The sequence below is a fragment of the Lipotes vexillifer genome, unplaced genomic scaffold (assembly GCF_000442215.2).
Source record: "Lipotes vexillifer unplaced genomic scaffold, Lipotes_vexillifer_v1.1 scaffold1665, whole genome shotgun sequence".
In the NCBI taxonomy this organism is placed as follows: Eukaryota; Metazoa; Chordata; class Mammalia; order Artiodactyla; family Lipotidae; genus Lipotes; species Lipotes vexillifer.
This window is the reverse complement of record NW_006783279.1, coordinates 384,579-411,475: the sequence shown is the minus strand read 5'-3', so window position 1 is coordinate 411,475 and position 26,897 is coordinate 384,579. Positions and strand designations below refer to the sequence as shown.

At 39.3% G+C, this 26,897-nt stretch overlaps 1 protein-coding gene across 1 annotated transcript in view; it reads left to right on the top strand.

The window, feature by feature from the left end:
* The first annotated feature begins 347 nt into the window (after nt 1-347).
* Nucleotides 348-26,897, top strand: part of LOC103084597 (zinc finger protein 665-like) — a 72,339-nt gene continuing 45,789 nt past the window's right edge. The window contains 12 exon segments of the mRNA XM_082931026.1: nt 348-419; nt 6,585-6,711; nt 7,169-7,246; nt 7,249-7,307; nt 7,483-7,590; nt 14,005-14,111; nt 14,113-14,709; nt 14,711-14,754; nt 14,801-14,987; nt 14,989-15,281; nt 15,314-15,496; nt 15,499-15,762. Coding sequence (XP_082787152.1) covers nt 348-419; nt 6,585-6,711; nt 7,169-7,246; nt 7,249-7,307; nt 7,483-7,590; nt 14,005-14,111; nt 14,113-14,709; nt 14,711-14,754; nt 14,801-14,987; nt 14,989-15,281; nt 15,314-15,496; nt 15,499-15,762 — 2,119 coding nt within the window.

The following is a 26,897-nucleotide window of genomic DNA, read 5'->3' as shown; positions in this document are numbered from 1 at the left end:
TTTTATTTTTGTTTTTGGCCTTGCCACACGGTTTTCGGGATCTCAGTTCCATGACCAGGGATTGAACCTGGGCCACAGCAGTGAGAGCCCAGAATCCTAACCACTAGGCCACCAGGGAAGTCCCAGGGAAGCGTGATCTGAAGCAAAGTGTGGGAAACTTCACCTATTGGTCTCTGTATGGGAGTTACTGTCCTGAGCCCCTCCTGGGATAGTGGGCAGCAGAGGACTGTCTGTTTGACATGCTGAGGGCTTCCCTGTGTGTGTGGTTGTGACTCAGGAAGGTGGTGTATTGATTCTAAGCATTAAACAGTATCTTTCAAACTTTCAAGATTGACTGCTAAAGAATCATGTTGCCTAAGGAGTATGCCCGGAAGAGGAGGAAGAGGAAAGAACTGGAGTTTGGAATGGCTCTTTCTCAGGTAAAGTCATATTCTCAGTTGATTATTTCATCTTATTTCTTGAAATGCCCTTCTTTGGACTCACTAATCTTCTCTGACACTGAAGCATCCTGCCTGACACCTGAACATCACAGTCACCCAGGGCCTTCCCTCAGGGCCTGTCATCACCACTTGGATTCCATCTCCGCACAATCCTGTGAGCTGGATCTGGAACTTGTGAAGTTTCTCTGCTGGGCATAGTCCTGGGCAGGGCTTCACACCCATGGATGGGTCAATGCTGTTGGGCACCAGGGATTGTAAAGGGGCCCCATCTGAATGCACTGTCCTCTCTTTACAAAACAGAATCAAGAAGCTACACGTGGAAGGCAGATATTAATATGCAGAAATGCCTGGTAAGTTCTGGAAGAGACCAATAAGGAGAAATTTGTTCTGAGTTTTTATAATACATTCTCAGCTAAATGACTCTGTCACTGATTTCAGCATCTTCATGATTGGGAATGGAATGGAAAGTTCAGAAATAGACATCAGTGATAAGAGGGTGTTTTATTCCATTATCCATTTTAAACTGTGAAATCAACCTAAATTGTTGAGATTTGGAAGTTCTTGGAATCAGTTTCGATACCTCCATTCTTCAGTTTTTTGTCTTTTCACTGTGTTGGTTGTGTCCTTTGACACATAGAAGGTTTTACCTTTGATGTAGGTAAGGTTTCAGCTTCATTCTTTTGCAGGGAGGTATCCAGTTTCCCAGCAGCATTTGTTATTGAGACTGTCTTATTTTCATTTTGTAGTCTTAGCACCTTTATGAATACATTTTGCAAATATGCAAAGGATTATTTCTGAGCATTCTCTTGTGTTCATTTGGTTTATGTATCTGTGTTTATACCAATACCACACAATCTTGATTGCTTTGTGATATGTTTTGAAATCTAAAAAAGGGAGGTCTCCATCTTTCTTCTTATTCAAGAGACTTTGGGCTATTTGTGGTTTTTTGAAATTCTCTATGACTTTTAGCATGATTTTTTCTGTTTCTTCAAAAATTGCCATGGGAATTTTGATAATCATTCCATTGAATCTGTAGCACACTTTGGGTAGCTGGGATACTTTAAGAGTGTTAAGTCTTATAGTCCATGAATATGGAGTGACTTTCTATTTATTTTAAATAGAAAGTCTTTTTAAATTTCTTTTAGCACTGTTAAGTAGTTTTCAGTGTATACGTCTTTCACCTTCTTTGAGAATTTATTCCTAAATATTGATATTTCATTTGTTTTTAATGCTATAATAAATAAGATTGTTTTCTAATTTTCCTTTGATACTGTTCATTGTGTATAGAAACACAACTGCAAGTTTTTGCATGTTGGTTTTGTATACTGCAATTTTTCAAAACATGTATTTTGATATAGCAGTTTTCTTGTCAAAAGGTTACGGCTTCTTTATATCAAACCTTGTCTAGGAAAGAAGATAATTTTACTTCTTTTTCAATTTGGATTACTTTGATTTCTTTTTTTTGTCTAATTGCTCTGGCTAGGGGTTTCAGTACTTTGTTGAAGAGTAGTGCAGAAAGTATGCATCCTTGCCTTCCTCCTGATCTCAGAGGAAAAGCTTTCAGTCTTTCATGTTTGAGTATGACTTTAGCTGTGCTCTTTTCATAAATGGTGTTTATTATGTTGAGATAATTACTGTTTCTAGTTTGTTGAGTGTTTGTCTCTTTTTTTAAAAAATATTTATGTTTATTTATTTATTTGGCTGCACTGGGTCTTAGTGGCAGATCCCGATCTTCCATCTTCACTGTGGCATGGGAGGTCTAGTTCCCTGACCAGGGATTGAACCTGGGCCCCCTGTATTGGGAGTTCGGAGTTGTAGCCACTGGACTTGGACCACCAGGGAAGTACCAAGTGTTTATATCTTGAAAGTTTGTAGCATTTTGTCAAATGCTTTTTTCTGCAGTAACTGAGTCGATCCTTTGTGACATTTTTTTTTGCGTAACGCGGGCCTCTCACTGCTGTGGCCTCTCCCACCACAGAGCACAGGCTCTGGACGCGCAGGCTCAGTGCCCACGGCTCATGGGCCCAGCCGCTCTGCGGCTTGTGGGGTCCTCCCGGACCGGGGCACGAACCCACGTCCCCTGCCTCGGCAGGCGGACTCTCAACCACTGTGCCACCAGGGAAGCCCCCTTTGTGACATTTTTTCCTTTATTTTGTTAATGTGGTGTACCACATAATTGATTTTTGTATGTTGAGTCCTCCTTACCCCTTATAGTGATATAAATAAAATCCACTTGATCATGATGTCAGGTCTTTTTAATGTGGTGTTGAATTTGGTTTGCTGATGTTTTGTTAAAGATTTTGTATCAATATTCATCGGGGATATTGATTTCTAGTTTTCCTTTCTTCTGTTTTTGTCTGGGTTTGGTATCAGAATCATGATGGCTTCATACATTGAGTTTGTGAGTGTTCCCTCTTCAACTCTAACATTTTTAGCGGGATTAGTGGTAATTCTTTTGTAAATGTTTGGTAGAATTGGGTCCTGGATTTTTTTTGTTTGTTTGAAGTTTTTGATTACTGCTTGAATGTCTTTAGTTATAATTGGGTTCAATTTTTTTTTATTTCTTAAGGATTAAGGTTTAGTAGGTTATATGTTTCTAAGAATTTACCTGTATCTTCTCCATTCTATAATTTGTAGGAATTATTGTTCATAGTACTCTTTTATAATCCTTTAAAAAATTTCTTTGACATTATTTGCAATCTCTCCACTTTAGTTTCTGTTTTCAGTTATTTGAATCTTTTTTCTTAGTCCAGCTAAGTGTTTTTCCATTGAATTTTTCAAAACGCCAACGCTACTTTGCTTTTATATTTTTCTGCTTCGTATTTTGTTAATCTCTGGTCTAATCTTTATAATTTACCTCTTTCCTTTTGCTAAATTTGGGTTCAGTTTGGTTCTTTTTCCCCTACTTCATAGAGGTATAAAAATAGATTTCTGGTTTGAGATCTTTTCTTTTTCTTACTTTAAGCATTTAGATTTCGTTTTTAGTACTGCCTTCACTGTGTGTTAAAAATGTTGTATTTTCATTTTTAGCCCAATATTTAAAAATTCCCTTGTGATTTGTTCCTTGACCCATTGATGCTTTAAGAATGAGTTGTTTAGGGAATTCCCGGGCAATGCAGTGGTTAGTGCTCCACACTTTCACTGCTTAGGGCTTGGGTTTGATCCCTGGTTGGGGAACTAAGATCTCACAAGTGGTGTGGTGTAGCCAAAAAGGGAAGAATGAATGAATGAATGAATGAATGAATAAAATATTTCAACTTAAAAAAAAAGAATGAGTTGTTTAATTTCCACAATTTGGGGAATTTTCTTTTTTCCTCTGCTGTTTATTTTTAGTTTTATTTTATTATGATAGAGAACATATTTTTTATGATCTCAATCTCTTAACATTATTAAGATTTGCTTTTTGGCCTAACACATGGTCTGTCACGGAGAATGTTCCATGTGTGCTTGAGAAGCATGTTTCTGCTGCTCTTGTTGGGTGGAGTGATCTGTACATGTCTGTTATGTCTACTTGGTCTACAGTGTTGTTCAAGTCCTCTGTTTCCTTGTTGATATTCTCTTTGGTTCCATCCATAAGTAAACATGAGCCATTGAAGTCTCATACTATTCTTGTGCTGTTTCTCTCTTCATTTCTGTTAATGTTTGCTTCCGTTTTCTTGGAGATCCGTTTTCTAATGTTATATTCATATATTGTTTTTGTTTTATCTTTTTGATAAATAGACTGTTTTATCATTATATAATGTTTTTTGTCTTTTTACTTTTTCTGGTATTATGGAGTCACCCCTGCTCTCTTTAGGATGGAATATCTTTTCCATCCTTTCACTTTTCACCTTTCCGTGTCTTTAGACGTGTGAATGTTCACAGTTTTAAATCTCTGCTATACTCTCTCTGTGGCTCTCGCTCTCTGTTTTCCTCCTGTTACTTCCTCTAGTGGTCCCTGCTCAGGAAACCTGTACAGTGGTGAAAGGCAGGAACCCTGGCCAGCCCCCTTCACTGCACTGTAACTTCAGAGGGAATGCATCAAATGTTTCCTTTTCGTCATGACGTTTGTTTGAAATGTGTTTTTTAATAATAATTTTTTCCCACATTCTATTTTTCATGATTTTTAATTCTCCAAGAAGTTTATAATTTCACTGTTGTGATAAACTTTTTCTTAATCTGTGAAAATAATGTAGAATACTACAATTCTAATTTTGAATCGATTTTTTAAAATATTTATTTATTTATTTATGGCTGCATTGGGTCTTTGTTGCTGCATGTGGGCTTTCTCTAGTTGCGGTGAGCAGGGGCTACTCTTCGTTGTGGTGCATGGGCTTCTCATTGCAGTGGCTTCTTTTGTTGCGGAGCACGGGCTCTAGGTGCACGGGCTTCAGTAGTTGTGGCATGCGGGCTCAGGAGCTGTGGCTCGCGGGCTGTAGAGCGCAGGCTCAATGGTTGTGGCTTACAGTCTTAGTTGCTCCGCGGCATGTGGGATCTTCCCGGACCAGGGCTCGAACCTGTGTCCCCTCCATTTGGCAGGCAGATTCTCAACCATTGTGCCACCAGGGAAGTCCCGAATCAATGTTTTATTATTAGAAAAAACAAGGAAACTCTTGGCCTGTTGTTAATGCCCAAGTATGTAAATTTTAATGGCTGAAGTTGTATTTATATTTTTGAATATAGTTATTTTATTGAGATTGGAGTTAAAGTATTTTTTTTTTCATGATCATACCATTTTTCTTTTAATAGCCTATTACGGAATCATGTTGACAAACTAAATTCAGTACAGTTGATACATTTTCATTGTCTGAAAGATGCTGAAATACCCGTGAATAAAAGGGTGATGAAAAAATTGAAAATATGTCAGGAAACAACTATAATTTCAGTAATTTAGTGTGGACGTGTGTGTGCATAAGTTCATGGATGTGCATGGCATCCCTGGTTTAGATAAAAACCATTATTTTAAAACTATGTATTACATCTTTTGTAGTCGAAATTATATCTTCAGTATATTCAGTGGCCTTGAATTTTTTCTCTTCTGTCATGTTAATGGTTTAAATTGTAGTAAGATTACTAAAATTTTTAATATATGTGTGTGTGTGCCCACATTTATAATGGCCTTTCATGCTTTTCTGCGTTCACCTTGGACTTTTTTCAGGTTTTCTCAGGTATCCCTCTGTGTGTCCTTTTAATGCTCTCTGTTACTTATCTGTTTGATTTTTAAGTTTCAGTTTCAGAGCCCAGCCCTCTGAGTTTAGGTGTTTTCTGTGTCATTTGTTAACTTGACCTGAGTCAAGTTTCTCAGAGGGTCTCTGACACAGTTTTTTCTTCTGTAAGATGGTAACAGATCTTTCTCTAATGAGCTCTTACGTTGATGATATGTTCATACCCACAAAGCACTTTATAGAGTAATATTTAGATTAATATTACAGTAATTTAGAGTAATAAGAAGTGTTCCAGGGACTTTCCTGGTTTTCCAGTGCTTAAGAATCTGCCTTCCAATGCAGGGGATGCGGGTTCGATCCCAGGTCAGGGAACTAAGATCCCCCATGTCACAGGACAACTGAGCCCCTGTGCCACAACTAGAGAGAATCCCACGCGCTGCCATGAAGAGCCCACGCGCTGCAACAAAAGATCCTGCATGCCACAACAAAGATCCCACTTGCCACAGCTAAGACCTGACACAGACAAATAAATAAAATAAGTTAATTAAAAAAGAAAGGAAGTATTCCCAAACTTTTAATCATTGTTGTTATAATCATCATAATTGAAGATTTTGACTTTTCTCTAGAGCCATTGTGGACTTTGTCTCTCTCAAGACGCCACTCAGACTGCAACTCATCAAGGTATTGACTTTCAGTTACTGGGTAGAACATAATATCAAACGCATCTGGATAGACAACCCATTTTTGAGTTTTACTTATAGATGTTTCATGGATTTTCCACAAAGATGAAAAACCCTTAGTAATTGGAAGATATCATAATCTCTTATGAAAAAGCATAAGAAGTTAAAATTAGAGGCACATAATGTCTCCCAATACTTCTGCATGGACCTGGTAGAACATATATTTCAACCAAGTCAATCCTTACCCCTTCTCTTTTCCTTTTGTATAAAGATGTGAACTCTCCTCATGGCCCCTTGGAGAAAATATATTTTCATTTCAGGAACAGTTGACTTTTGAGGATGTGGCCATCGAATTCACTCAGGAGGAGTGGGAATGCTTGGACCCCGCTCAGAGGGCCTTGTACAGGGACGTGATGGTGGAGACCTACAGGAACCTGATCTCCTTGGGTGAGGATAATTTCCCTCCACAGCTGGGATTTGCCTTTGCATCTTCCCCTCTGTGCCTCTTGGGAGGCCCTGTTTCCTTTGATCTGAAAAGCCTGTGGACTCAGACATGAAGTGCCAACATGTGTTTAAACTGACCCTTTCTTTGGATGATCTGTCCATTTCATGTTACATCGGGAGTTGTTCCAGAGCTTAATTATGTATAAAGCTCAACGGCAAACTTTAAACGAATACCCAATTTCCCATTTTCTACCTTTTGGCTTTTGACTTAGTGTTTCTAGGAAGAGAACTCAATATTTGCATATTATATACTGTTCCTGATGCATTTAGAAGGAGGCAGTGAATGAATTTGTGAAATATTTTTTCTGACCCACCTGTAATGTTCTCACTCTTTAGTTGAAGAAAGAGCTGTGATTTTCAGAAAACCGTAGCACTTTACATTTTTTGTTCCGATAATCAGGCAGTTCTGTTTTTGATCTGAATATTATCTCCCTTTTGGAGCAAGAGAAAGAGCCCTGGATTGTGGTGAGTGATGTGAAAAGACCCAAAAACCAAATGGGTGGTAATGTGTGAAAAGTGTGAACACAGATGGGATCTCATAAGGGCAGAGAGGAAGCCACAACATTAATAGAGTTTGGGAAACTTTTCTCACGGTGGAGAGTTTTTTTTTTGGAAAACAAGTTCATTTATTGAAAAGTCTCAGAGGATATTTTTCATCTCCTGGAGTTATCACCCTGTCCTTCATCATGTAAAATGTTTTCTTTTACCCTGCAGTGGTGCTGCAGCTCCTACAGAGACAAAGGCAAGGTCTTTATCATGATCCACAACACTCATCATCTGGCTTTTGTGAACTGGGTTTTGCTTGACTTTGAGGAGCATGAGGTGGGCTGTTTGATTGGGGTCTCTTGCCCCTTCATGTCTCCTGGTCTTGATTCCCCTGGATGCTCAGTTCTTAGTTCACATAGATCAGAGCTGATGCCTCTGGAGTCCCACCCCTGAGCCCATCCCGGTTTGATCAGAGTTGCTGTACTTGGAAGAAGTAATCAGAAGATGTGGAAAAACTGGCTGCTCTGTTTTCCACGTGGCCCCTCAGCACCTGCCATAGCTGTCTCAGGTCCCCTCTGCTGGTTTAGATCCCTCAGCCATTTCTTCTGTTCAGGGGTGTGTGGAACAGCTAGGTGGATTGGATCTTCTGTGCTTGTACTTAGGAAAACTATAAGGACAGTGGATGGAGAGATCCTCTTTTTGATCCTAAATGCTACCAGGAGACCAGTGGTGAATCTATCAGGCTCTTAGCTTGGCATCTGTGGGTTGAGCACATGGTCCCATCTCAAGATCCTTTAATGTCTGACCCTCACATGTTGCATTGTTTTTTGCTCCTGTACTGCTCTCCTTAGTCTTGGAATGTCGACTCATCCTGATTTTACATTCTGCTTAGTTTGTATGATTTTATCTCCTAAATTCCTTTGCAGTATAGTCCTAAGGTCTGAAATTTTATCCGGTTTCTTTGCTCTGATAATGTACCCATGTGTAATAGGGAACTTCTGGTGGATTCTCTATGGAGTGTGTTTACTGGTTACCAGAAAATATTTAATGGAAACACTTTCCCTCATATGTTGTAATATTTTCCTCCTCCGTTCAAAGTCACCACTTGAAGCTACTCATTGGAGTGGTCAGCACGTTTTGGGACATGAGGTAGAAAGTATCACGAGAGCCTGTCTGATAAGTCTTGCCAGGTGTTTTTCTGGCTTTGGGGACTGTCACAAAAGCCTGTCTCAAGGGCACTATGGCAATGTTGTTCACATATACCAACGATCATACATTTTAGCCTCTGTAAATGGTGTAGAAATTTATCCCAGGATGCTAAATATGAACTAACCTGTTGTTGATGCCACATTTTTCGTTGCCTGTGTGCCATTGTTCATTTACCTCAACAGCTAATTTTGAAGAATCTTAACGAGGGAGCTTATGAAGTGGAATGATACTTTCAGTGATGAAGCATCATTTGTTTTCTTTAAGACAGTGGTACTTTCATTTTGTATATTCATATGCATTATACATGATTCTTATTTGTATTTATTATTAAGTTCATACATTTTGTGTTAATCTTTGTGTTTTTGTTTTTATATTTGCAATGTGTGGGTTGGTTGATTGGGGAAGGCCCCCCCCCCGCCCCGCCATGGTAGAATTGATCAGTCCCTTTTAGAGTTCTTTATGTATTCTAGATGTTAATCTGTTATCAAATATATAATTTGCAAATATTTTCTCTTATACCATAGAGTCTTTTCACTTAGAGCATGCTTTAATTCACAGTATTTTATAATTTTGATATAGTCCCATTTATCTGTTTTTCTTTCGTGGGCTGTGTTTTTTGGTGCTATCTGATAAGTCCTTGGTGAATCCAATGTCAAGAAATATTCCTTGTATGATTACTTCTAGTAGTTTCATACACTTGGGAGTTAGGTTTAGCTTTTGAACCATCTTGAGTTAATTTTTTTCTGTCGTGTAAGACAGTGGTGCAACTAAATACTTTTGTTAGTGGGTTTCCAGTTTTCTCAACACCTTTTGTTCAGTAGACTGCCCTTCTCCGGTTGAATGGTCCTGACACCCTTGTGGAACGTCAGTTTAGCATATACACAAGTTTTTTTTTTCTGATGTCTCTCTTCTGTTTCAAGGATCCCTCTCTCTGTCTTGATGCCAGTACCACATTGTTTTGGTAAGTTTAGCTTTGGAAGAAGTTTTGAAATAAGTGTGAGACCTTCAACTTTGTTTTTTTTCAAGCTTATTTTTGTTATTCAGGGTTTCTGGAGATTCCATATGAATCATCGGATGGATTTTTCTGTTTCTTTGGGGAAAAGCTATTGGGATTTCGCTAGGGGATAATTTGATGTGTTGACCAGTTTGTGTAGTAGTGACATCTGGACAGTATTGACTTTCAGTCTAGGGACTTGAGATACCTTTGCATTTATTTGTGTCTTTTATAAGCTTTTTCAGTGGTCTTTTTTTTTTTTTTAATATTTATTTAATTATTCGGCTGCACCAGGTCTTAGTTGCACCACTAGGGATCTTTAGTTGCAGCATACAGGATCTTTTAGTTGCAGGAATCTTTAGCTGCGGGGAGTGAACTCTTAGTTGTGGCATGTGGGGTCTAGTTCCCTGGCTAGAGATGAATCCCGGGCCCCCTGCATTGGAAGCGCAGATCCTTAGCCACTGGACCACCAGGGAAGTCCTTCAGCAGTCTTTTTAATTTGCAGTGTACAAGTCTTTCCTGTCATGTATAACATTATGTCTAAGTATTTTATTTTATTATTTGATGTTATTGTAAATGGAATTGTTTTCTCAATTTCTGTTTTGATTGTTCATTTTTAAGGTTTAGAAACCGAATTGATTTTTGCATGTTGACTTGGTGTCTTGTAAGTTTATTGCAGTCTTTCATTATTTCTAGCAGTTTCTTTTTTTACAGAATCTTCAGGGTTTTCTTTTTTTTCGGTACGCAGGCCTCTCACTGTTGTGGCCTCTCCTGTTGTGGAGCACAGGCTCCGGTCGCTCAGGCTCAGCAGCCATGGCTCATGGGTCCAGCCGCTCTGCGGCATGTGGGATCTTCCTGGACCGCGGCATGAACCCGTGTCTCCTGCATTGGCAAGCGGACTGTCAACCACTGTGCCACCAGGGAAGCCCTTCAGGGTTTTCTACATGTTATATAATGTCAGAGATAATTTTGCTTCCTCTCATTATTGGGATCCCTATTATCTCTTTTTCTGCGTCTGTGTTCTTTCTAGGACTTTGGGTATTATGTTTTTAGAAATACTGAGAGCAGGTATCCTCGTCTTGTTTCTGATCTTAGAGGAAAAGCTTTCATTCTTTCACCATTAAGTATGATGAGAGCTCTGAGGAGCTACTCCACTGAAGCATGGCTTTCAGCATAGTCCTATACCTTTTCTGAACAGAGAACATATTCAAACATAATGAGGTTGAACCCAAGTTTGTGTGCTCAGTGAGGCCAAGCAAACTGAAACTTTGGAGTTGGAGCAGAGAAAGGTTTATTAATCAAAGAGGCACCAACCCGGAAGATGGTAGACCTAAGCTTACCTCAAATGCATCTTGCGGGTTGGCCAGGGTGTAAGATTTTTGGAGAGAAAAGGATAGAAGGGAGGGGAGTGTCTGTGATCCCAGCTTCCCTGTAAGATCTCAGCTGCAGACTTTGGGCACCACATTGTGACATCTTCCTGCTTATTCTGTAGGTTCCTGCAAAACAAATTCCTAATCACAGTCTTCTGATCCCTTAACTTCCTTCTGGGAGAAAGCAAAAGCAATAGTTGTGACATTTTATTATTTACTTAGAACTGATGTGATGGCTTAAGAATTTTACTTCTCACTTGGCCCTCTGACTGTTATCAATTTTTTCAGTCCTCTTGGGGCAGCTGGTTGAAGCCACAGTTTGGGCTCATAGATCAAGGTATCAGTTTAAGTTATGAGTCATGGGAAAGATTATGTTGGGCTTGCTTTTCCTTTCTTTCTGCATTCCCTCCTTCCCCTAATGAGTATCTGCTTGAATCTGCTCTTTGGAACTCAGGGAAGATCCAGGAGACCGAAGCCTTTTTCTACCAAGAGGAATCACGGCACTTGGAAAGGCTTTTGGTATCTAGGAGGTATCTAGGAGGGCCCTGCTAGGTCCCGTTTGTTTCAATCCCCCGTTTTCTTTGATACTGCTCAGTCTTGAGGGGAACAGGTATGGGAAGACAAGAAATGGAATAAAATTTTGGATAGAGAGGTTAATCAAACTCAGCAGGGGAACACAGATTTAGGGAGACTCACTTTTACAGTTATGGCCTCCTACTCTACTGGACTGTTTATTCGGTTTCTTTGTATCTGCACATGTGTGTACAGAAGAAACTCTTTCTTCTCCTTTAGATGGCCTTTTCCTGTTTTTTTTTCTTCTGATTTTTGCTAAGAACATTCTTGTGCAATCTCCTGGAATATTACGTGTTTTTCTGGAATGTAAATATGACAGTGGAAATTATGGAATATACATATACAGTTGGATACATTACACAGCAAATCATGTAATAGATGTAATCCTGCTTTCTCCCTACAGCATCACACTCTCTCCCTTTGTAAATCTCTTTTCTTTCTGTCCTATACTCATAGTATAATTCTCATAGTTAAAAATCGACAGTATCATATCAATTGCTAAACCAATTCTTTTTTTTTAAGGTCAGTATTTTAGTTGCCCTCATGCAGTTACATTCACACAGGTATGCAGTCGCCAGCACCAGCTGTGCTGCCATGTATACATATACCCTGCCCGCCACTCAAATCCTTTCTCAGTCCTGACTTTTCCTCACATGGTATCTTGATGTCCTGGAAACACTGTCATTTGCTCCAATATTTAAGTTGTTCTCCTTGTGGTCCCCAAATCGACAGCACTCCTTCACCCATCCATCCACATTCCACATCACTCACACTGTAGAAATGATCGCTCATAATCTGTTGAACAACTTTCTCGGGACATGACCCAAGGCACTACCTGCCGCAGTGATGACTCAGAAACCATTTCCCAGAGGGACGGCCGAATAAACTTAGTAGTTACACAGCTGACTGCTTGCATCTCCCTTGATGTTTTCTTTCTAAACTTCTGGTATTAGTTGTATTATTTGGTAATCTGTCCTGCCTGTGGGTGGTCATGCTTAAGAATGAGCATTCTCAGTCTATAGGTCCAGATTCAAGTTATGGTTCTCTCACCCCTTTCTGTGTCAGTGGGTTAATGTACATAAATCTGTGCATCTACTGCCCTAATTTTAAAAATCATGTTAATTGACCTCAAGCCTTTTAAGACAAATTTTTGCTGTTAGATGGCTTAGAATATTGCATGTTTTTTCATAAAGAGTGAAAAGTTACTTTTTTAGAAAAAGATACGTTAGTATTCTGTCATGTTTTTCATGATACACCTTTGTCTTCATTATATCCTGTTTGCTTTTCGTTTGCACTTTGTTCTCAACAACGTGTCTGACCTCAGTTAATGAGTATACAAAGTGTTCACTGTTCATTCCATATATTTTGGAACTACCTTTTTAATGGTACTGCATAGATAGGGAATGCTCTACTTATTGCCTGATAGAGAACTGAAGAATATTTTACATATTAATTTATATGTGTGATTTACAGATGATGGTTGTTCAGCATGTATTAGGCAATACTACCAACATGTACTACTTGTTAATGTTATAAAATGCTTTCCCTTATGGATACATAGTTTTACAGCATTATTTAGAAAAATGCATTGTTTTCTTAAAAACTGTTTTGTTGGATTCTTCACTTCCTCTATGCTATATCTGTTTTACAATTCTAAAGAGCCAGTTACTTATTCATTGGCTGAGCTTATTTTGTATTATTTACCATTACAATATATTGTCAGTTATTTAGCATTGATTTATGTATAGTAAGTATGCAGAATGTATCTGCAGTATAAAATTTTTTCTCCTCAATTATGAGACAGCAGCATGTTTACTGTTAATTAGTTTGGTCTTTGGGGTTATGGTGGAAAAATATCCTTTCTCTGAGAGCTGACATATGTTTTTCATATGTGAATGTTTTTGTCTTAGGAGTTTGAAACTAGACTACCCTAAAAGTAATTTGAATTATATTTTATCACTCTTTTTTTAGTTAAGCATTACATGCTTTGAGTTTATAAAACTTTTAAGATCATGTTTGGAAAGTTTCATAACTGTGCTTGGTATAAGTATTACTTTTGGTGTAATATCATGTATTCAACACAAAATATTTATTTGTGAATTGTAGTGACAGGATACCTATAGATGTTTATGTCTTGTAGATATTTTTCCTATACATGTGATCAAGCAATTACAACCAAAAGTGAACACTGATCCAGGAGAAGTGTTCCAAACACTGATGTTGGGAAGACCTGAAAACCATGAAATCAAACATTTGCACATCAGGGAAATCCAGGAAGATATGTATGACTTTGAGTGTTGGTGCAGAGATAATGAAAGAAGTGACAAAGGAATGCCTATAACCCATAACAGAAATCTCACTGATGAAAGAGATTGACATGGTAAAAGGGATGTAGGAATCAAACCCATTGGAAATAGGCTTGGATTAAATGTTCAAGAGAAACTGCAGATATTTAGAACTGATGGGATATTTTTTGAATGTAATGAAGTTGAAAGATCTAACAACAGTAGTTCCTCATTTTCACCACTTCAAAGAATTCCTCCTAATGTCAAAACCAACGTCCCTAATACATATGAGAATGATTTTATCCATCTTTCAATACAGAAACAAGATCACAAAGCACTCAGGGAAAGACCTCACAAATGTAATGAGTGTGGCAAAACCTTTCTTCAGGGATCACACCTCATTAGACATCAGATCATCCACACGAGAGAAATTACATAAATGTGATATATGTGGCAGAGTCTTTAGTCATAATGCAAAGCTTGCGACCCATCAGAGAATTCATGCTGTGGAGCAGCCTTACAAATGTAATGAGTGTGACAAAACCTTTCTTCAGGGATCTCACCTCATTAGACATCAGATCATCCACACAAGAGAGAAATTACATAAATATGATGTATGTGGCAGAGTCTTTAGTCATAATTCAAAGTTTGCAACCCATCAGAGGATTCATACTGTGGAGCAGCCTTACAAATGTAATGAGTGTGGCAAAACCTTTAACAGCAGCTCATACCTCAGGAGACATCAGATCATTCATATAGGAAAAAGTGTCTATAAATGTGATGTATGTGGCAAACTCTTTAGCCAAAACTCACACCTTGCTGCTCATTGGAGGGTTCATACTGGAGAGGAACCGTACCAATGTAATGATTGTGGCAAGGTTTTTAGTCAGTATGGAACCCTTGCAAGTCTTCAGAGAGTTCATACTGGAGAGAAACCTTACGAATGTAATGAATGTGGTAAGGCCTTTAGTCAAAAACCATATCTTCAAGTTCATTGGCCAATACATACTGGAGAGAAACCTTTTGAATGAGTGTGGCAAGTTCTTCAGTCTAAAATCACACCTTAAAAGTCATCAAAATTCAAATCTTACAGGCCATCAGAGTACATAACGTAGAGAAAGCTTTCAGATGTAATGATTGTGGCAAGGCCTTTAGTGTAAGGGGAACCCTTCTTTTAAGTCATCAAAGAATTCATAGTGTAGAGAAACCTTACAAATGTAATGAATGTGGTAAGGCCTTTCAACAAAAGTCACATCTTCGAATTCTTTGGAGAATTCATACTGGAGAGAAACCTTTCAAATGTAGAGTGTGGCAAGTTCTTTAGTCAAAATTCGTATCTTATGAGTCATCAGGGGGTACATATTGTAGAGAAAGCTTTCAAATTTAATGAGTATGGCAAGGCCTTTAGTGTAAAGGGAGCCCTTTTAAGGCATGAGAGAGTTCATACTGGAGAGAAACCTTACAGCTGTGATGAGTGTGGAAAGGCTTTTTGTCGAAAATCACATCTTCGACTTCATTGGAGAATACATACTGGAGAGAAACCCTTCAAATGTAATGAACATGGCAAGTTTTTCAGTAGAAATTCACACCTTACAAGTCATCAAAATACACACCTTAGAATTCATCAGACAGACATATTGTAGCGAAACCTTTCAAATGTAATGAATGTGGCAAGGCCTTTAGTCGAAAATCTCATCTTCGAGTTCATTGGAGAATACATACTGGAGAGAAACCACACAAATGTAATGAGTGTGGCAGGATTTTTGGTCAATATGCAACCCTTGCAAGTCATCAGAGAGTTCATACTGGAGAGAGCCTTTCAAATGTAATGAATGTGGCAAGGTCTTTTGTCAAAAATCACACCTTCGAGTTCATTGGAGAATTCATACTGGAGACAAACCACACAAATGTAATGAATGTGGCAGGGTGTTTAGTGGGAAATCAAACCTTGCAGTTCATAAGAGAATTCACACTGGAGAGAAACATTTCAAATGTAATGAGTGTGGCAAGGCCTTCAGTGTAAAGGGAAACCTTGTAAGTCATCAGAGAGTTCATACTGGAGAGAAACCTTACAAAGGTAATGAATGAGGCAAGGCCTTTAGTTGAAAATCACATCTTTGAGTTCATTGGAGAATACATACTGGAGAGAAATCACACAAACCAATATGGTTTGCTAAGTCTCATTTTTGAAGATCAAAGATGCAGAACAGTGAGAATTTATGTTGAAGAGCGAAATTTCAAATGTAATGGGTGTTGTAAATTTTTACATCAAGTATGCACACCTTTGGTGTTGAGAGCATTCATACAGGTCAAAATGTATACACATGGAAGCTCTTTGAAATAGTGTGTCTGTGTGGTTCACCCAAGAACACATATTTGGGAGAATTCTTAAAAATTTAAGGCATCTGGTGAATATTTTGAGCAATTCTTACAACAGCCCATACACTAGAGAATGCATACTAGGAATAAATCTTTACCTCTTTGAGATATTACATACAGCAGAACCATGACAAGTCACCAGCTGTTAACACTTATGACATGATGTGTATATTTGAGGAAGAAAGGCATGTATGGAAATGGCCCATTGTCTTCAGTGTATAAAATATTCAATTATTTGATTTTTCTCGAAAAGCATACATTACTATTTCTGCTTTTCAATCTGAAGTTTGAAGTAATAGGGGAGAACAGGGACTTCCCTAGTGGGCCAGTGGTTAAGTGGTTAAGACTCCATGCTTCCAATGCAGCAAGTGTGGGTTTGGTCCCTGCTCGGGGAACTAAGATCTCAAATGCTGCACGGTGCGGAAAAAAAAAAAAAAAGGGTGAACTAATAGAGAAGAAGAAATATGATTCCATATTGGACTTGTTTCTTTTACTTTAACCTTTGTATTCTATTGTTTTTGGTAGAAGTCAGTCGCTCAAGGGATGTTGCCTGTACGCTTAAATTATATATAATGGGCCATCTCTGGATACACTGCCACCCTTGTAATGAGTGTTAATGTAAAATACCTTTGCTTAGCTCCCAGGAAGCATCCTGACCAGGCCCACCTGTGAATGGCTTCAGGAAGGAAGAAATTAACATACCCCTTCCAGAGTGTCACCAGAAAATAAACCTGTGCATCTAAGAAAAAAAATGGAAAATTTTATTTGAGCCAAAATAGAGGATTGTATCCTGGGAAGAGCATCTCAGAAAGCTCTGAGAACTGTTCTGCCTGTTAGAAATCAAAGCACAGTTATATAATTTTTGTGAGACAGCTATACATCGAATGACATTTTTTTTTTTTTTTTTATTTTTGCTGTACGTGGGCCTGTCACTGTTGTGGCCTCTCCCGTTGCGGAGCACAGGCTCTGGACGCGCAGGCTCAGAGGCCACGGCTCACGGGCCCAGCTGCTTCGCGGCATGTGGGATCCTCCCGGACCGGGGCACGAACCCGCGTCCCCTGCATCGGCAGGCGGACTCTCAACCACTGCGCCACCAGGGAAGCCCCAAATGACATATTTTTGACAGTTCACATAATCCAGGTCTAAGCATCATCGTGGTAGGTCATGTGAACCTTTACAATATCAAAAAGGAATGTTATCTTTTAAGGAGTTGCCTTGTTGATGCTAGGAGAATGTGTCTTTATGGTTGAGTATTTATTCCTACTGATGGGTCAGGTTTGGTTGATGTATCAGGCAAATACACAATGCACAGTGCGGGGAGAGAGGAAGCCAAAAGGCAGAGAAGAATTTATGTAAATTTTTCTTGTCTTGCCATAAAGTACAAATTTTATTTCGCGGGAGTCTGACCTGAACCAGGACTTCACTCCCTCCCCTCTTAGTATCAAAGAAGCCTGAATTCTAAGTCAGGGAAGATGATTCTTTGGGACAGTTGTTGACTGTCTTCTCAGTCTGCTGGTTTTCTGAATAAAGTTGTCATTCCTTGTCCCAGCAACTAGTCTCTCGATTTATTGGCCTGCAGCGAGCAGTAAGAGCTTAGCATTGGAAACATGGTGATCTTATGTCTTCATTACAGGCCTTGATGACAGTTTCTGGGAAGGAATCAGTAAGATGAAGGGGCCAACTTCATTAGTTGTGGTTCATTCGCATCCATGTTCCCTGGAAAAACAAGGCCCCTGAATTATTAAATTCAATAGTGTGTGAATTAGCGTCAGGGAGGGCCAGAGAATAGTGTAAGACTGAGACTTGACTCATCATGATTATTATATTCAGGGTGCCCTTTCATAGATAGACCACTGTGTGTTATAGTGCAGAATGCTTTACCAGCTGACCATGAACAAGGCAGGAAGAATATCAAGCGATTGGGTTTTATTTGTTTTTGTTTTTAATTTTTAATTTTTTTGGCCTTGCCGTACAGCATGGGGCATCTTAGTTCCCCAGCCAGGAATGGAGCCTGTGCCCCCTCCAGTGGAAGCACTGGTACCAGGAGCCTTAACCACTGGATCGCCAGGGAAGTCCCTGGGCTTTTTTTTACCTGAGAGGAGAGTGACAGGTTACTGGGGACTGTTTATCCAGTAGCAACAATGCAGGGGTAAACTTGGTCACTTTCTCCATTGAGTGGCAATAGTAGTTTTATATATCTATGTTTAAAGGAAAATTAGTCTTATTGTTGGAAATTGAAGAGAGAAATATTCTGGAGAGGAACATTTAATGAAAATACTCAGAATAGTGTGTGTATGTATATGATTCACACTTAACTCTTTCTTTTAAAAAAATAAATTTGTTGATTTATTTTTGGCTGTGTTGGGTCTTCATTTCTGTGTGAGGGCTTTCTCCAGTTGTGGCAAGTGGGGGCCACTCTTCATCGCGGTGCGCGGGCCTCTCACTGTCGCGGCCTCTCTTGTTGCGGAGCACAAGCTCCAGACGCGCAGGCTCAGTAGTTGTGGCGCACGGATCTAGCTGCTCCGCGGCATGTGTGCTCTTCCTAGACCAGGGCTCGAACCTGTGTCCCCTGCATCGGCAGGCGGACTCCTAACCACTGCGCCACCAGGGAATCCCCATCCTCAGGATTTTGACTCAGATATAATTGGAAAAATGCCTATGAGATTTCATCTCTACCAGCCTGTTCTAAACAAACCTCAGTGTGGGAGTTGGCTACCGGTGATGCATCCAAAAAGATATTGCTGTGATTTATGTATCCTGACATACTTTTGAAAATAATGTGTAATCTGCTGTTTTTTAATGTTGTCCTAAAATTCTTGATTCTATCCCATGACTTGATGGTGGTATGGAATTCATCCATGTAAGGTGATTTTCTTTGTCCTTGTTCTGTCAATTACTGAGAGAGGTGTATCAAAATCTCAAGGTATAACTGTGGATTTGTGTATTGATCCTTTCAGTTCTGTCAGTTGTTGCTTCACAAATTTTGCTGCTGTTCTTTTGTGCATATACACTTAGGATTGTGTGGTCTTCATGATAGATTGGCCCTTTTTTCATTATGTCATTTGCTATTACCCTTGGTAATTTTATTTTCTTTGAACTTTATTTTATCTGCTATTAAGAAGACACTCCTCTTTCCTTTCAGTTCATGTTTACATGGTATAACTTTTTGATTCTATTGACATTGTGAGATAAATCTTTGTTGTGTGAAGCTGTTGCATGCATTGTAGGATGTTTACCAACATCACTGGACTGTACACACTGGACACCAGAAGCACTACCCCAGTTGTGACACTAAAAGGTGTGTCCAGATTTTTGCAAATGTTTCCTGGGAGTAGTGTGATCTCCCCTGGATAGCCTTTCAGTAACAGAAAAGGTAGTAGTATGGCATTTTGTTTTCAACTTCCCTTGATGTAATATTACAGTCAAGACCTGATATTATGAATGAACAAGCTGTTTTCCAAGCAAGAGGGATCTCATGAGACCATTATGAGATCCTCATTGGTGATGGAAGTTGTATTCGTATAGACATTTTTTTTCTTTTCATTTCAGTTGGAACTGAGGTGAATGTATTTTGTGTGTGAACAAAGTAAAGACAACTTTCTTTTATTTATTTTTTTATTGAAGTATAGTTGATTTACCATGTTTCAGATGTACCACAAAGTGATTCACTTATATGTATATTTTTTTCTGATTCTTTTCCATCATAGTTTATTACAAGGTATTGAATATTGTTCCCTGTGCTACACAATAGTTCCTTGTCGAATATCTATTTTATATATAGAGTGTGTATATGTTAATCTCACATTGCTAATTTATCCCTCCCCTCGTTTCCCCTTTGGTAACCATAAGTTTGTTCCTACTGTCTCTAAGTCTGTTTCTGTTTTATAATTAAGTTCACTTGTATCATTATTTCAGACTCCACATATAAGTGATATCATATGATATTTGTCTTTCTCCATATGACTTACTTAGTATGAAAATCTCTAGGTCCATCCATGTTGCTGCAAATGGCATTCTCTCATTGTCTTTTATGGCTGAGTAATATCACATTGTATACATGTATATACCACATCTTCTTTATCCATTCATCTGCTGATGGACATTTAGGTTGCTTTTGTGTCTTGGCTATTGTAAATAGTGTCGTGATGCGCATTGGAGTATATATGTCTTTTTGAAGAGTAGAGTTTTCATTTTTCTGGATATATGCCCAGGAGTGGGATTGCTGGATCATATGGTAACTCTATTTTTAGTTTTTTAAGGAATCTCAATACTGTTCTCCGAAGTGGCTGCACCAATTTACATTCCCACCAACAGTGTACAAGGGTTCCTGTTTCTCCACAGCCTCTCCAGCATTTATTATTTGTAGACTTTTTTTTTTTAAGAAGATGTTGGGGGTAGGAGTTGATTAATTAATTAATGTTTGCTGTGTTGGGTCTTCATTTCTGTGCGAGGGCTTTCTCTAGTTGTGGCAAGCGGGGGCCACTCTTCATGGCGGTGCGTGGGCCTCTCACTGTCGCGGCCTCTCTCGTTGCGGGGCACAGACTCCAGACGCGCAGGCTCAGTAGTTGTGGCTCACGGGCCTAGTCGCTCCGTGGCATGTGGGATCCTCCCAGACCAGGGCTCAAACCCGTGTCCCCTGCATTAGCAGGCAGACTCTCAACCACAGCGCCTCCAGGGAAGCCCCTATTTGTAGACTTTTTTTTTTTTTTTTTTTTTTGCGGTACGCGGGCCTCTCACTGCTGTGGCCTCTCCCGTTGCGGAGCACAGGCCCCAGATGCGCAGGCTCAGCGGCCATGGCTCACGGGCCCAGCCGCTCCGCGGCATGTGGGATCTTGCCGGACTGGGGCACGAACCCGTATCCCCTGCATTGGCAGGCGGACTCTCAACCACTGCACCACCAGGGAAGCCCGTAGACTTTTTAATGATAGTTATTCTGACCGGTGTGAGGTGGTACCTTGTAGTTTTTATTTGCATTTCTCTAATAATTAGTGATGTTGAGCATCTTTTCATGTGCCTTTTGGCCATATGTATGTCTTCTTTGGAGAGATGTTTATTCAGGTCTTCTGCCCATTTCTTTATTGGGCTGTTTGGTTTTTTGATATTGAGCTGTATAAGCCGTTGTATATTTTGGAAATGGACCTGTTTTTGGTTGTCTCATTTGCAAATATTTTCTCCCATTCTGTAGGTTGTTCTTTCATTTTGTTTATGGTTTCCTTTGCTTTGCAAAAGCTTTTAAGTTTCATTAGGTCCCATTTGTTTATTTTTGCTTCTGTTTCCATTACTCTAGAAGGATTTGGTATATCTTTCTACCTGTTTGTGTCATCTTTGATTTCTTTCATCAGTATCTTATAATTTTCTGAGTACAGGTCTTTTGCCTCCTTAGGTAGGTTTATTCTTAGGTATTTTATTCTTTTTAATGCGATGGTAAATGGGATTGTTTCCTTAATTTCACTTTCTCATATTTTGGTTTTACTGTATTCAAATGCAACAGATTTCTATATATTAATTTTGTACCGTGCAACTTTACCCTCTTCATTGGTGAGCTCTAGTAGTTTTCTGGTGGCATCTTTAGGATTTTATATGTATAGTATTATGTCATCTGCCAACAGTGACAGTTTTACTTCTTCCCAATTTGGATTCCTTTTATTTTTCTTGTCCAATTGCTGTGGCTAGGGACTTCTTTTTGATGAAGCTGTACTAATCACATATTACAATATTATTTCCAATCATTTATCACCCTCCTGTGAGATCATGCATGTCTGACCTTTGATATCAAGCTTGGCCAATTGACATAGGCAACCCTTCCATCCCTTTGAAAGGATTGCTTTATGCAAGCTTGGTCATTTGAGTTCCTTGGCCCATTTGGTGTGAATAGAATGGCATGTTTTTAAGTGGTGCTGGGAAAACTGGACAGCTACATGTAAAAGAATGAAATTAGAACACCATACACAAAAATAAACTCAAAATGGAATGAAGACCTAAATGTAAGGCCAGACACTATAAAACTCGTGGAGGAAAACATAGGCAGAACACTCTATGACATAAATCACAGCAGTATCCTTTTTGACCCATCTCCTAGAGAAATGGAAATAAAAACAAAAATAAACAAATGGGACCTAATGAAACTTAAAAGCTTTGCACAGCAAAGGAAACCATAAACAGGATGAGAAGACAACCTCAGAATGGGAGAAAATATTCACAAACAAACAACTGACAAAGGATTAATCTCCAAAATGTACAAGCAGCTCATGCAGCTCAATATCAAAAAAACAAACAATCCAATCCAAAAATGGAGAAGACCTAAATAGACATTTCTCCAAAGAAGATATGTAGATTGCCAGCAAACACATGCTGGCAATTAGTGATGCTCAACATCACTAATCATTAGAGAAATGCAAATCAAAACTACAATGAGGTATCACCTCACACCAGTCAGAATGGCCATCATCAAAAAATCCACAAACAATAAATGCTGGGGAGGTTGTGGAGACAAGGGAACCCTCTTGCACTGTTAGTAGGAATGTAAATTGATAACCGCCACTATGGAGAACAGTATGGAGGTTCCTTAAAAAACTAAAAATAAAACTACCATGTGATCCAGCAATCCCACTACTGGGCATATACCCTGAGAAAACCATAATTCAAAAAGAGTCATGTACCACAATGTTTGTTGCAGTTCTGTTTACAGTAGCCAGGACATGGAAGCAACTTAAGTGTCTATTGACAGATGAATAGATAAAGAAGATGTGGCACATATATACAGTGGAATATTACTTAGCCATAAAATGAAACGAAACTGAGTTAGTTGTAGTGAGGTGCATGGACCTAGAGACTATCATACAGAGTGAAGTAAGTCCGAAAGAGAAAAACAAATACCGTATGCTAACACATACATATGGAATCTAAAAAAAAAAAAAGATTCTGAAGAACCTAAGGGCAGGACAGGAATAAAGATGCAGACGTAGAGAATGGACTTGAGGACACGGGGAGGGGAGAGGTTAAGCTGGGACGAAGTGAGAGAGTGGCAGTGACATATATACACTAACAAATGTAAAATAGATAGCTAGTGGGAAGCAGCCACATAGCACAGGGAGATCAGCTTGATGTTTTGTGTTCACCTAGAGGGGTGGGATAGAGAGGGTGGGAGGGAGATGCAAGAGGGAGGGGACATGGGGATATATGTATATGTATATCTGATTCACTTTGTTATACAGCAGAAACTAGCATACCATTGTAAAGCAATTTTACTCCAATTAAGATATTAAAAAAAGAAAAAGAATGGCATGTTTCAACTTTACATCGACACTTTCAAAGTCTGTTCCATATAACTCCGTTTCCTCTCTACTGCAAGAATGTTCTTGGGTAGACTGAAATTTTGCCCTTAATGACAGAATTGAATTATAGAAATAAGCAAGAGGTGAATAATGATAGAGGTCATATGGGGAAGCAATACATATTTGTTGTTATAATCCAGTGAGAATTCAGGAATATTTGTCACCACAGCAAAACTTTTAGAAAGCTGACTGGTACACTTTCAATGACCTTTTGTTTTTTCACCCCCACCTTAACCTCCCAAAGTCAAGGTTACAGGTAAGAACGTATTATCTCCAGGAATTGTTTCACCTTTGACATCTTGATGTCAAGAATTCTTTTCCTAAATAATTACCCTCATTACTTCCAATTTCTGTTTTCTCTTCCCATTAGAATAACCATTTTTATTTTATCTAGAAATATATTACTTTTTGTAGTCCAACTACCCTCAGTGGCCTATGTGTTCTCAGTTATAACATTTCGAAGTGGTGTATCATAATCAAATGTTTGTAAATAACCTCAAGACTTGCTCTTTTACCTGGTCCTGCCTTCCCCTGCCTATGTAAGCCTCAGAACTGGATGAACTCAGTTGTGGACATAAGTCCCATGCCAAGCAGGAAGTTCACATTAATAACCAAAATAACCAAAACCCTAGCAAACAAACAAAAAAGAAAGAGCCCTTAGGTTTTCCCCTGTTCTAATAAATTGCTATCCGTTTTCAGGTTTTTAATTCTCCTGAAGTACCGGTCAGTTGTAAATTTCATATGTTCTGTTTTCATTTTCATTCAGTTGAGAATACATGCTAATTGCCTTTGTAATTTCTTCCTTGTTCCAGCCTTGTTCATTAGTAGGTCATTATTTTCCATATATTTGTGGTCATTATTTTCCATTATACTCTTTCCAGATATTTTTTGTTTATTGATTTCTGTTTTTTCCATTGTGGTCATAGAAATATTTTGTATAACTTGAATTCTTATAATTTATCAAGACTTGTTTGGGGCTTCCCTGGTGGCGCAGTGGTTGAGAGTCCGCCTGCCGATGCAGGGGACACGGGTTCGTGCCCCGGTCTGGGAAGATCCCACATGTCGCGGAGCGGCTGGGCCCGTGAGCCATGGCCGCTGAGCCTGCGCGTCCGGAGTCTGTGCTCCGCAACGGGAGAGGCCACAGCAGTGAGAGGCCCGCATACAGCAAAAAAAAAAAAAAAAAAAAAAGACTTGTTTGATGGCCAAAAATATGGTTTGTCTTGGAAAAGTACTTGGAAGATCTTGAAAAATTATCTCATTATGTTGGGTGTTCTTACAAAGGAAAAAGTTGATTTTCTTCCTCCTGTGGAGGGAAAAATCCATTTCTTCCTACTGTGTGTTTCTTTCCTCTGTGTTTCCTATGTCTCACACCACAACACCCTCACATAGAACACTTGTGACACTTTTGGTCACCGATGTGTGAGGAGTTTTCTGCACAACAAGCAATTCCTGGGACACCAGCTGTGTACCCTACAATTCAGCTCAATTCTGACACCGCCTGTACTAAGATCGCATGAGATCCTGCAGATCTCACAGGACTGCCATCCCTTTCAACACACTTCAGGTGGCAGCACAAATGTACGTTATCACCTGTGCTTCTGACCAATAGGCTGTAAGATCATAAGTTTCAACAACCCCCTCTGTCACCCTCTGTAAACCAGGAGTAAAGAATCTGCACTTGGAAGTTATGTATTCAGTTGCAAGAATGCCTGGTAAATTCTGGAAAAGACGTATTAGAGGAAATATGTTCAGACTTATTATAATGCATTGAAGCTAAATGAGTGAGTCACTGACTTAAAAATCTCAGTGGTCGGGAGTGGAATGGAAAGTTCAGAAAGAGACCTCAGGGCTAGAAGGTATTTTATTCCATCATTGGTCTTCACCTATGAAATCAACCTAAATCTCTGACACGTGGGTGTTCTTTAAATGACTTTCGTCACCTCCATCCCTCAGAGGTTATCTTTTCACTCTGTTGATGGTATCATTTGGCACACCAAATTTCTGCGTTTGATGCAGGTAAGGTTCCAGCTTCCTTCTTTTGCTGGTAGTTATCTAGTTTCCCAGCATCATTTGTTAGTGAGACTGTCCTTTCCTCTTTGTGTAGTCTTGGTACCCTTGTCAAAACACTTTACATGATGGAAAGGATTATTTTGCGGCATTCTGTTCCATTGGTTTATTATATAGCACAGGGAACAATATTCAATATCCTTAATAACCATAATGGAAAAGAATATGAAGAGAATATATGTATTGTATGTATAAGTGATTCACTTTGCTATACAACAGAAATTAACAGAATATTGTAAATCAAGTATACTTCAACCAAATAAATTTTTTTAAAACACAGAAAAAAAAGAATATATTCCCCTTAGTCACGATGGTCTTTTTAAATGTGTTGATTTTTTTAAAATGTTTTATTTATTTATTTTTGGCTGCATTGGGTCTTTGTTGCTGTGCACGGACTTTCTCTAGTTGTGGTGAGCGGGGGCCACTCTTCTTGCAGTGCATGGGCTTCTCATTGCAGTGGCTTCTCTTGTTGTGGAGCATGGGCTCTAGGTGCATGGACTTCGGTAGTTGTGGCACGTGGGCTTTGTAGTTGTGGCTCGGGGGCTCTGTAGCGCAGGCTCAATACCTGTGGCGCATGGGCTTAGTTGCTCCATGGCATGTGGGATCTTCCCGGACCAGAACTCGAACCCATGTCCCCTGCCTTGGCAGGCGGATTCTAAACCACTGCGCCACCGGGGAAGCCCTAAATGTGTTGATTTTTGCTTACTATTATTTATTTTTGCATCATTATTCATTAGAAATTTTATTCTTTGGTTTTCTTGTAGTGTCTTTGTCTGACTTTGTTATTAGAATAATTCTGAATTCGTAGAGGGAATTTAGAACAGTTCCCTTTTCTTCACTATTTTTAGGAAGACTTTAAGGAAGGTTGGTCTTTTTTTTGGAGGGCTGGGTTGGGTCTTCATTGCTGCGTGCAGGCTTTCTCTAGTTGTGGCGCGCGGGGGCTACTGTTTGTTGCGGTGCGAGGGCTTCTCATTGCTGTGGCTCCTGTTGTTGCGGAGCATGGACTCTAGGCGTGCGGGCGTCAGTAGTTGCAGCATGTGGGCTCAATAGTTGTGGCACATGGGCCCTAGAGCTTGTGGGCTCAGTAGTTGCGGCGTGCGGGCTTCAGTAGTTGTGGTGCACGGGCTTACTCTCTCTGTGGCATGTGGGATCTTCCTGGACCAGGGATCGAGCCATGTCTCCATTGGCAGGCAGATTTTTAACCATTGCACCACTAGGGAAGTCCTTGGAAGGTTGGTCTTAATTGTTTATAAATGTTGGGTTGAATTTTGCAGTGAAGCTATCTTGCTTTCCTTTGCTGAATGGTTTTTGAATACTGGTTCAATCTCCTTAAAAGTTATAGGCTTGTTCAGATTTTTAATTTCTTTATAATTCTGTCTTGGTAGGTTGTGTTCTGTATGGATTTATCCATTTCTTCTAGGTTATCTGATAT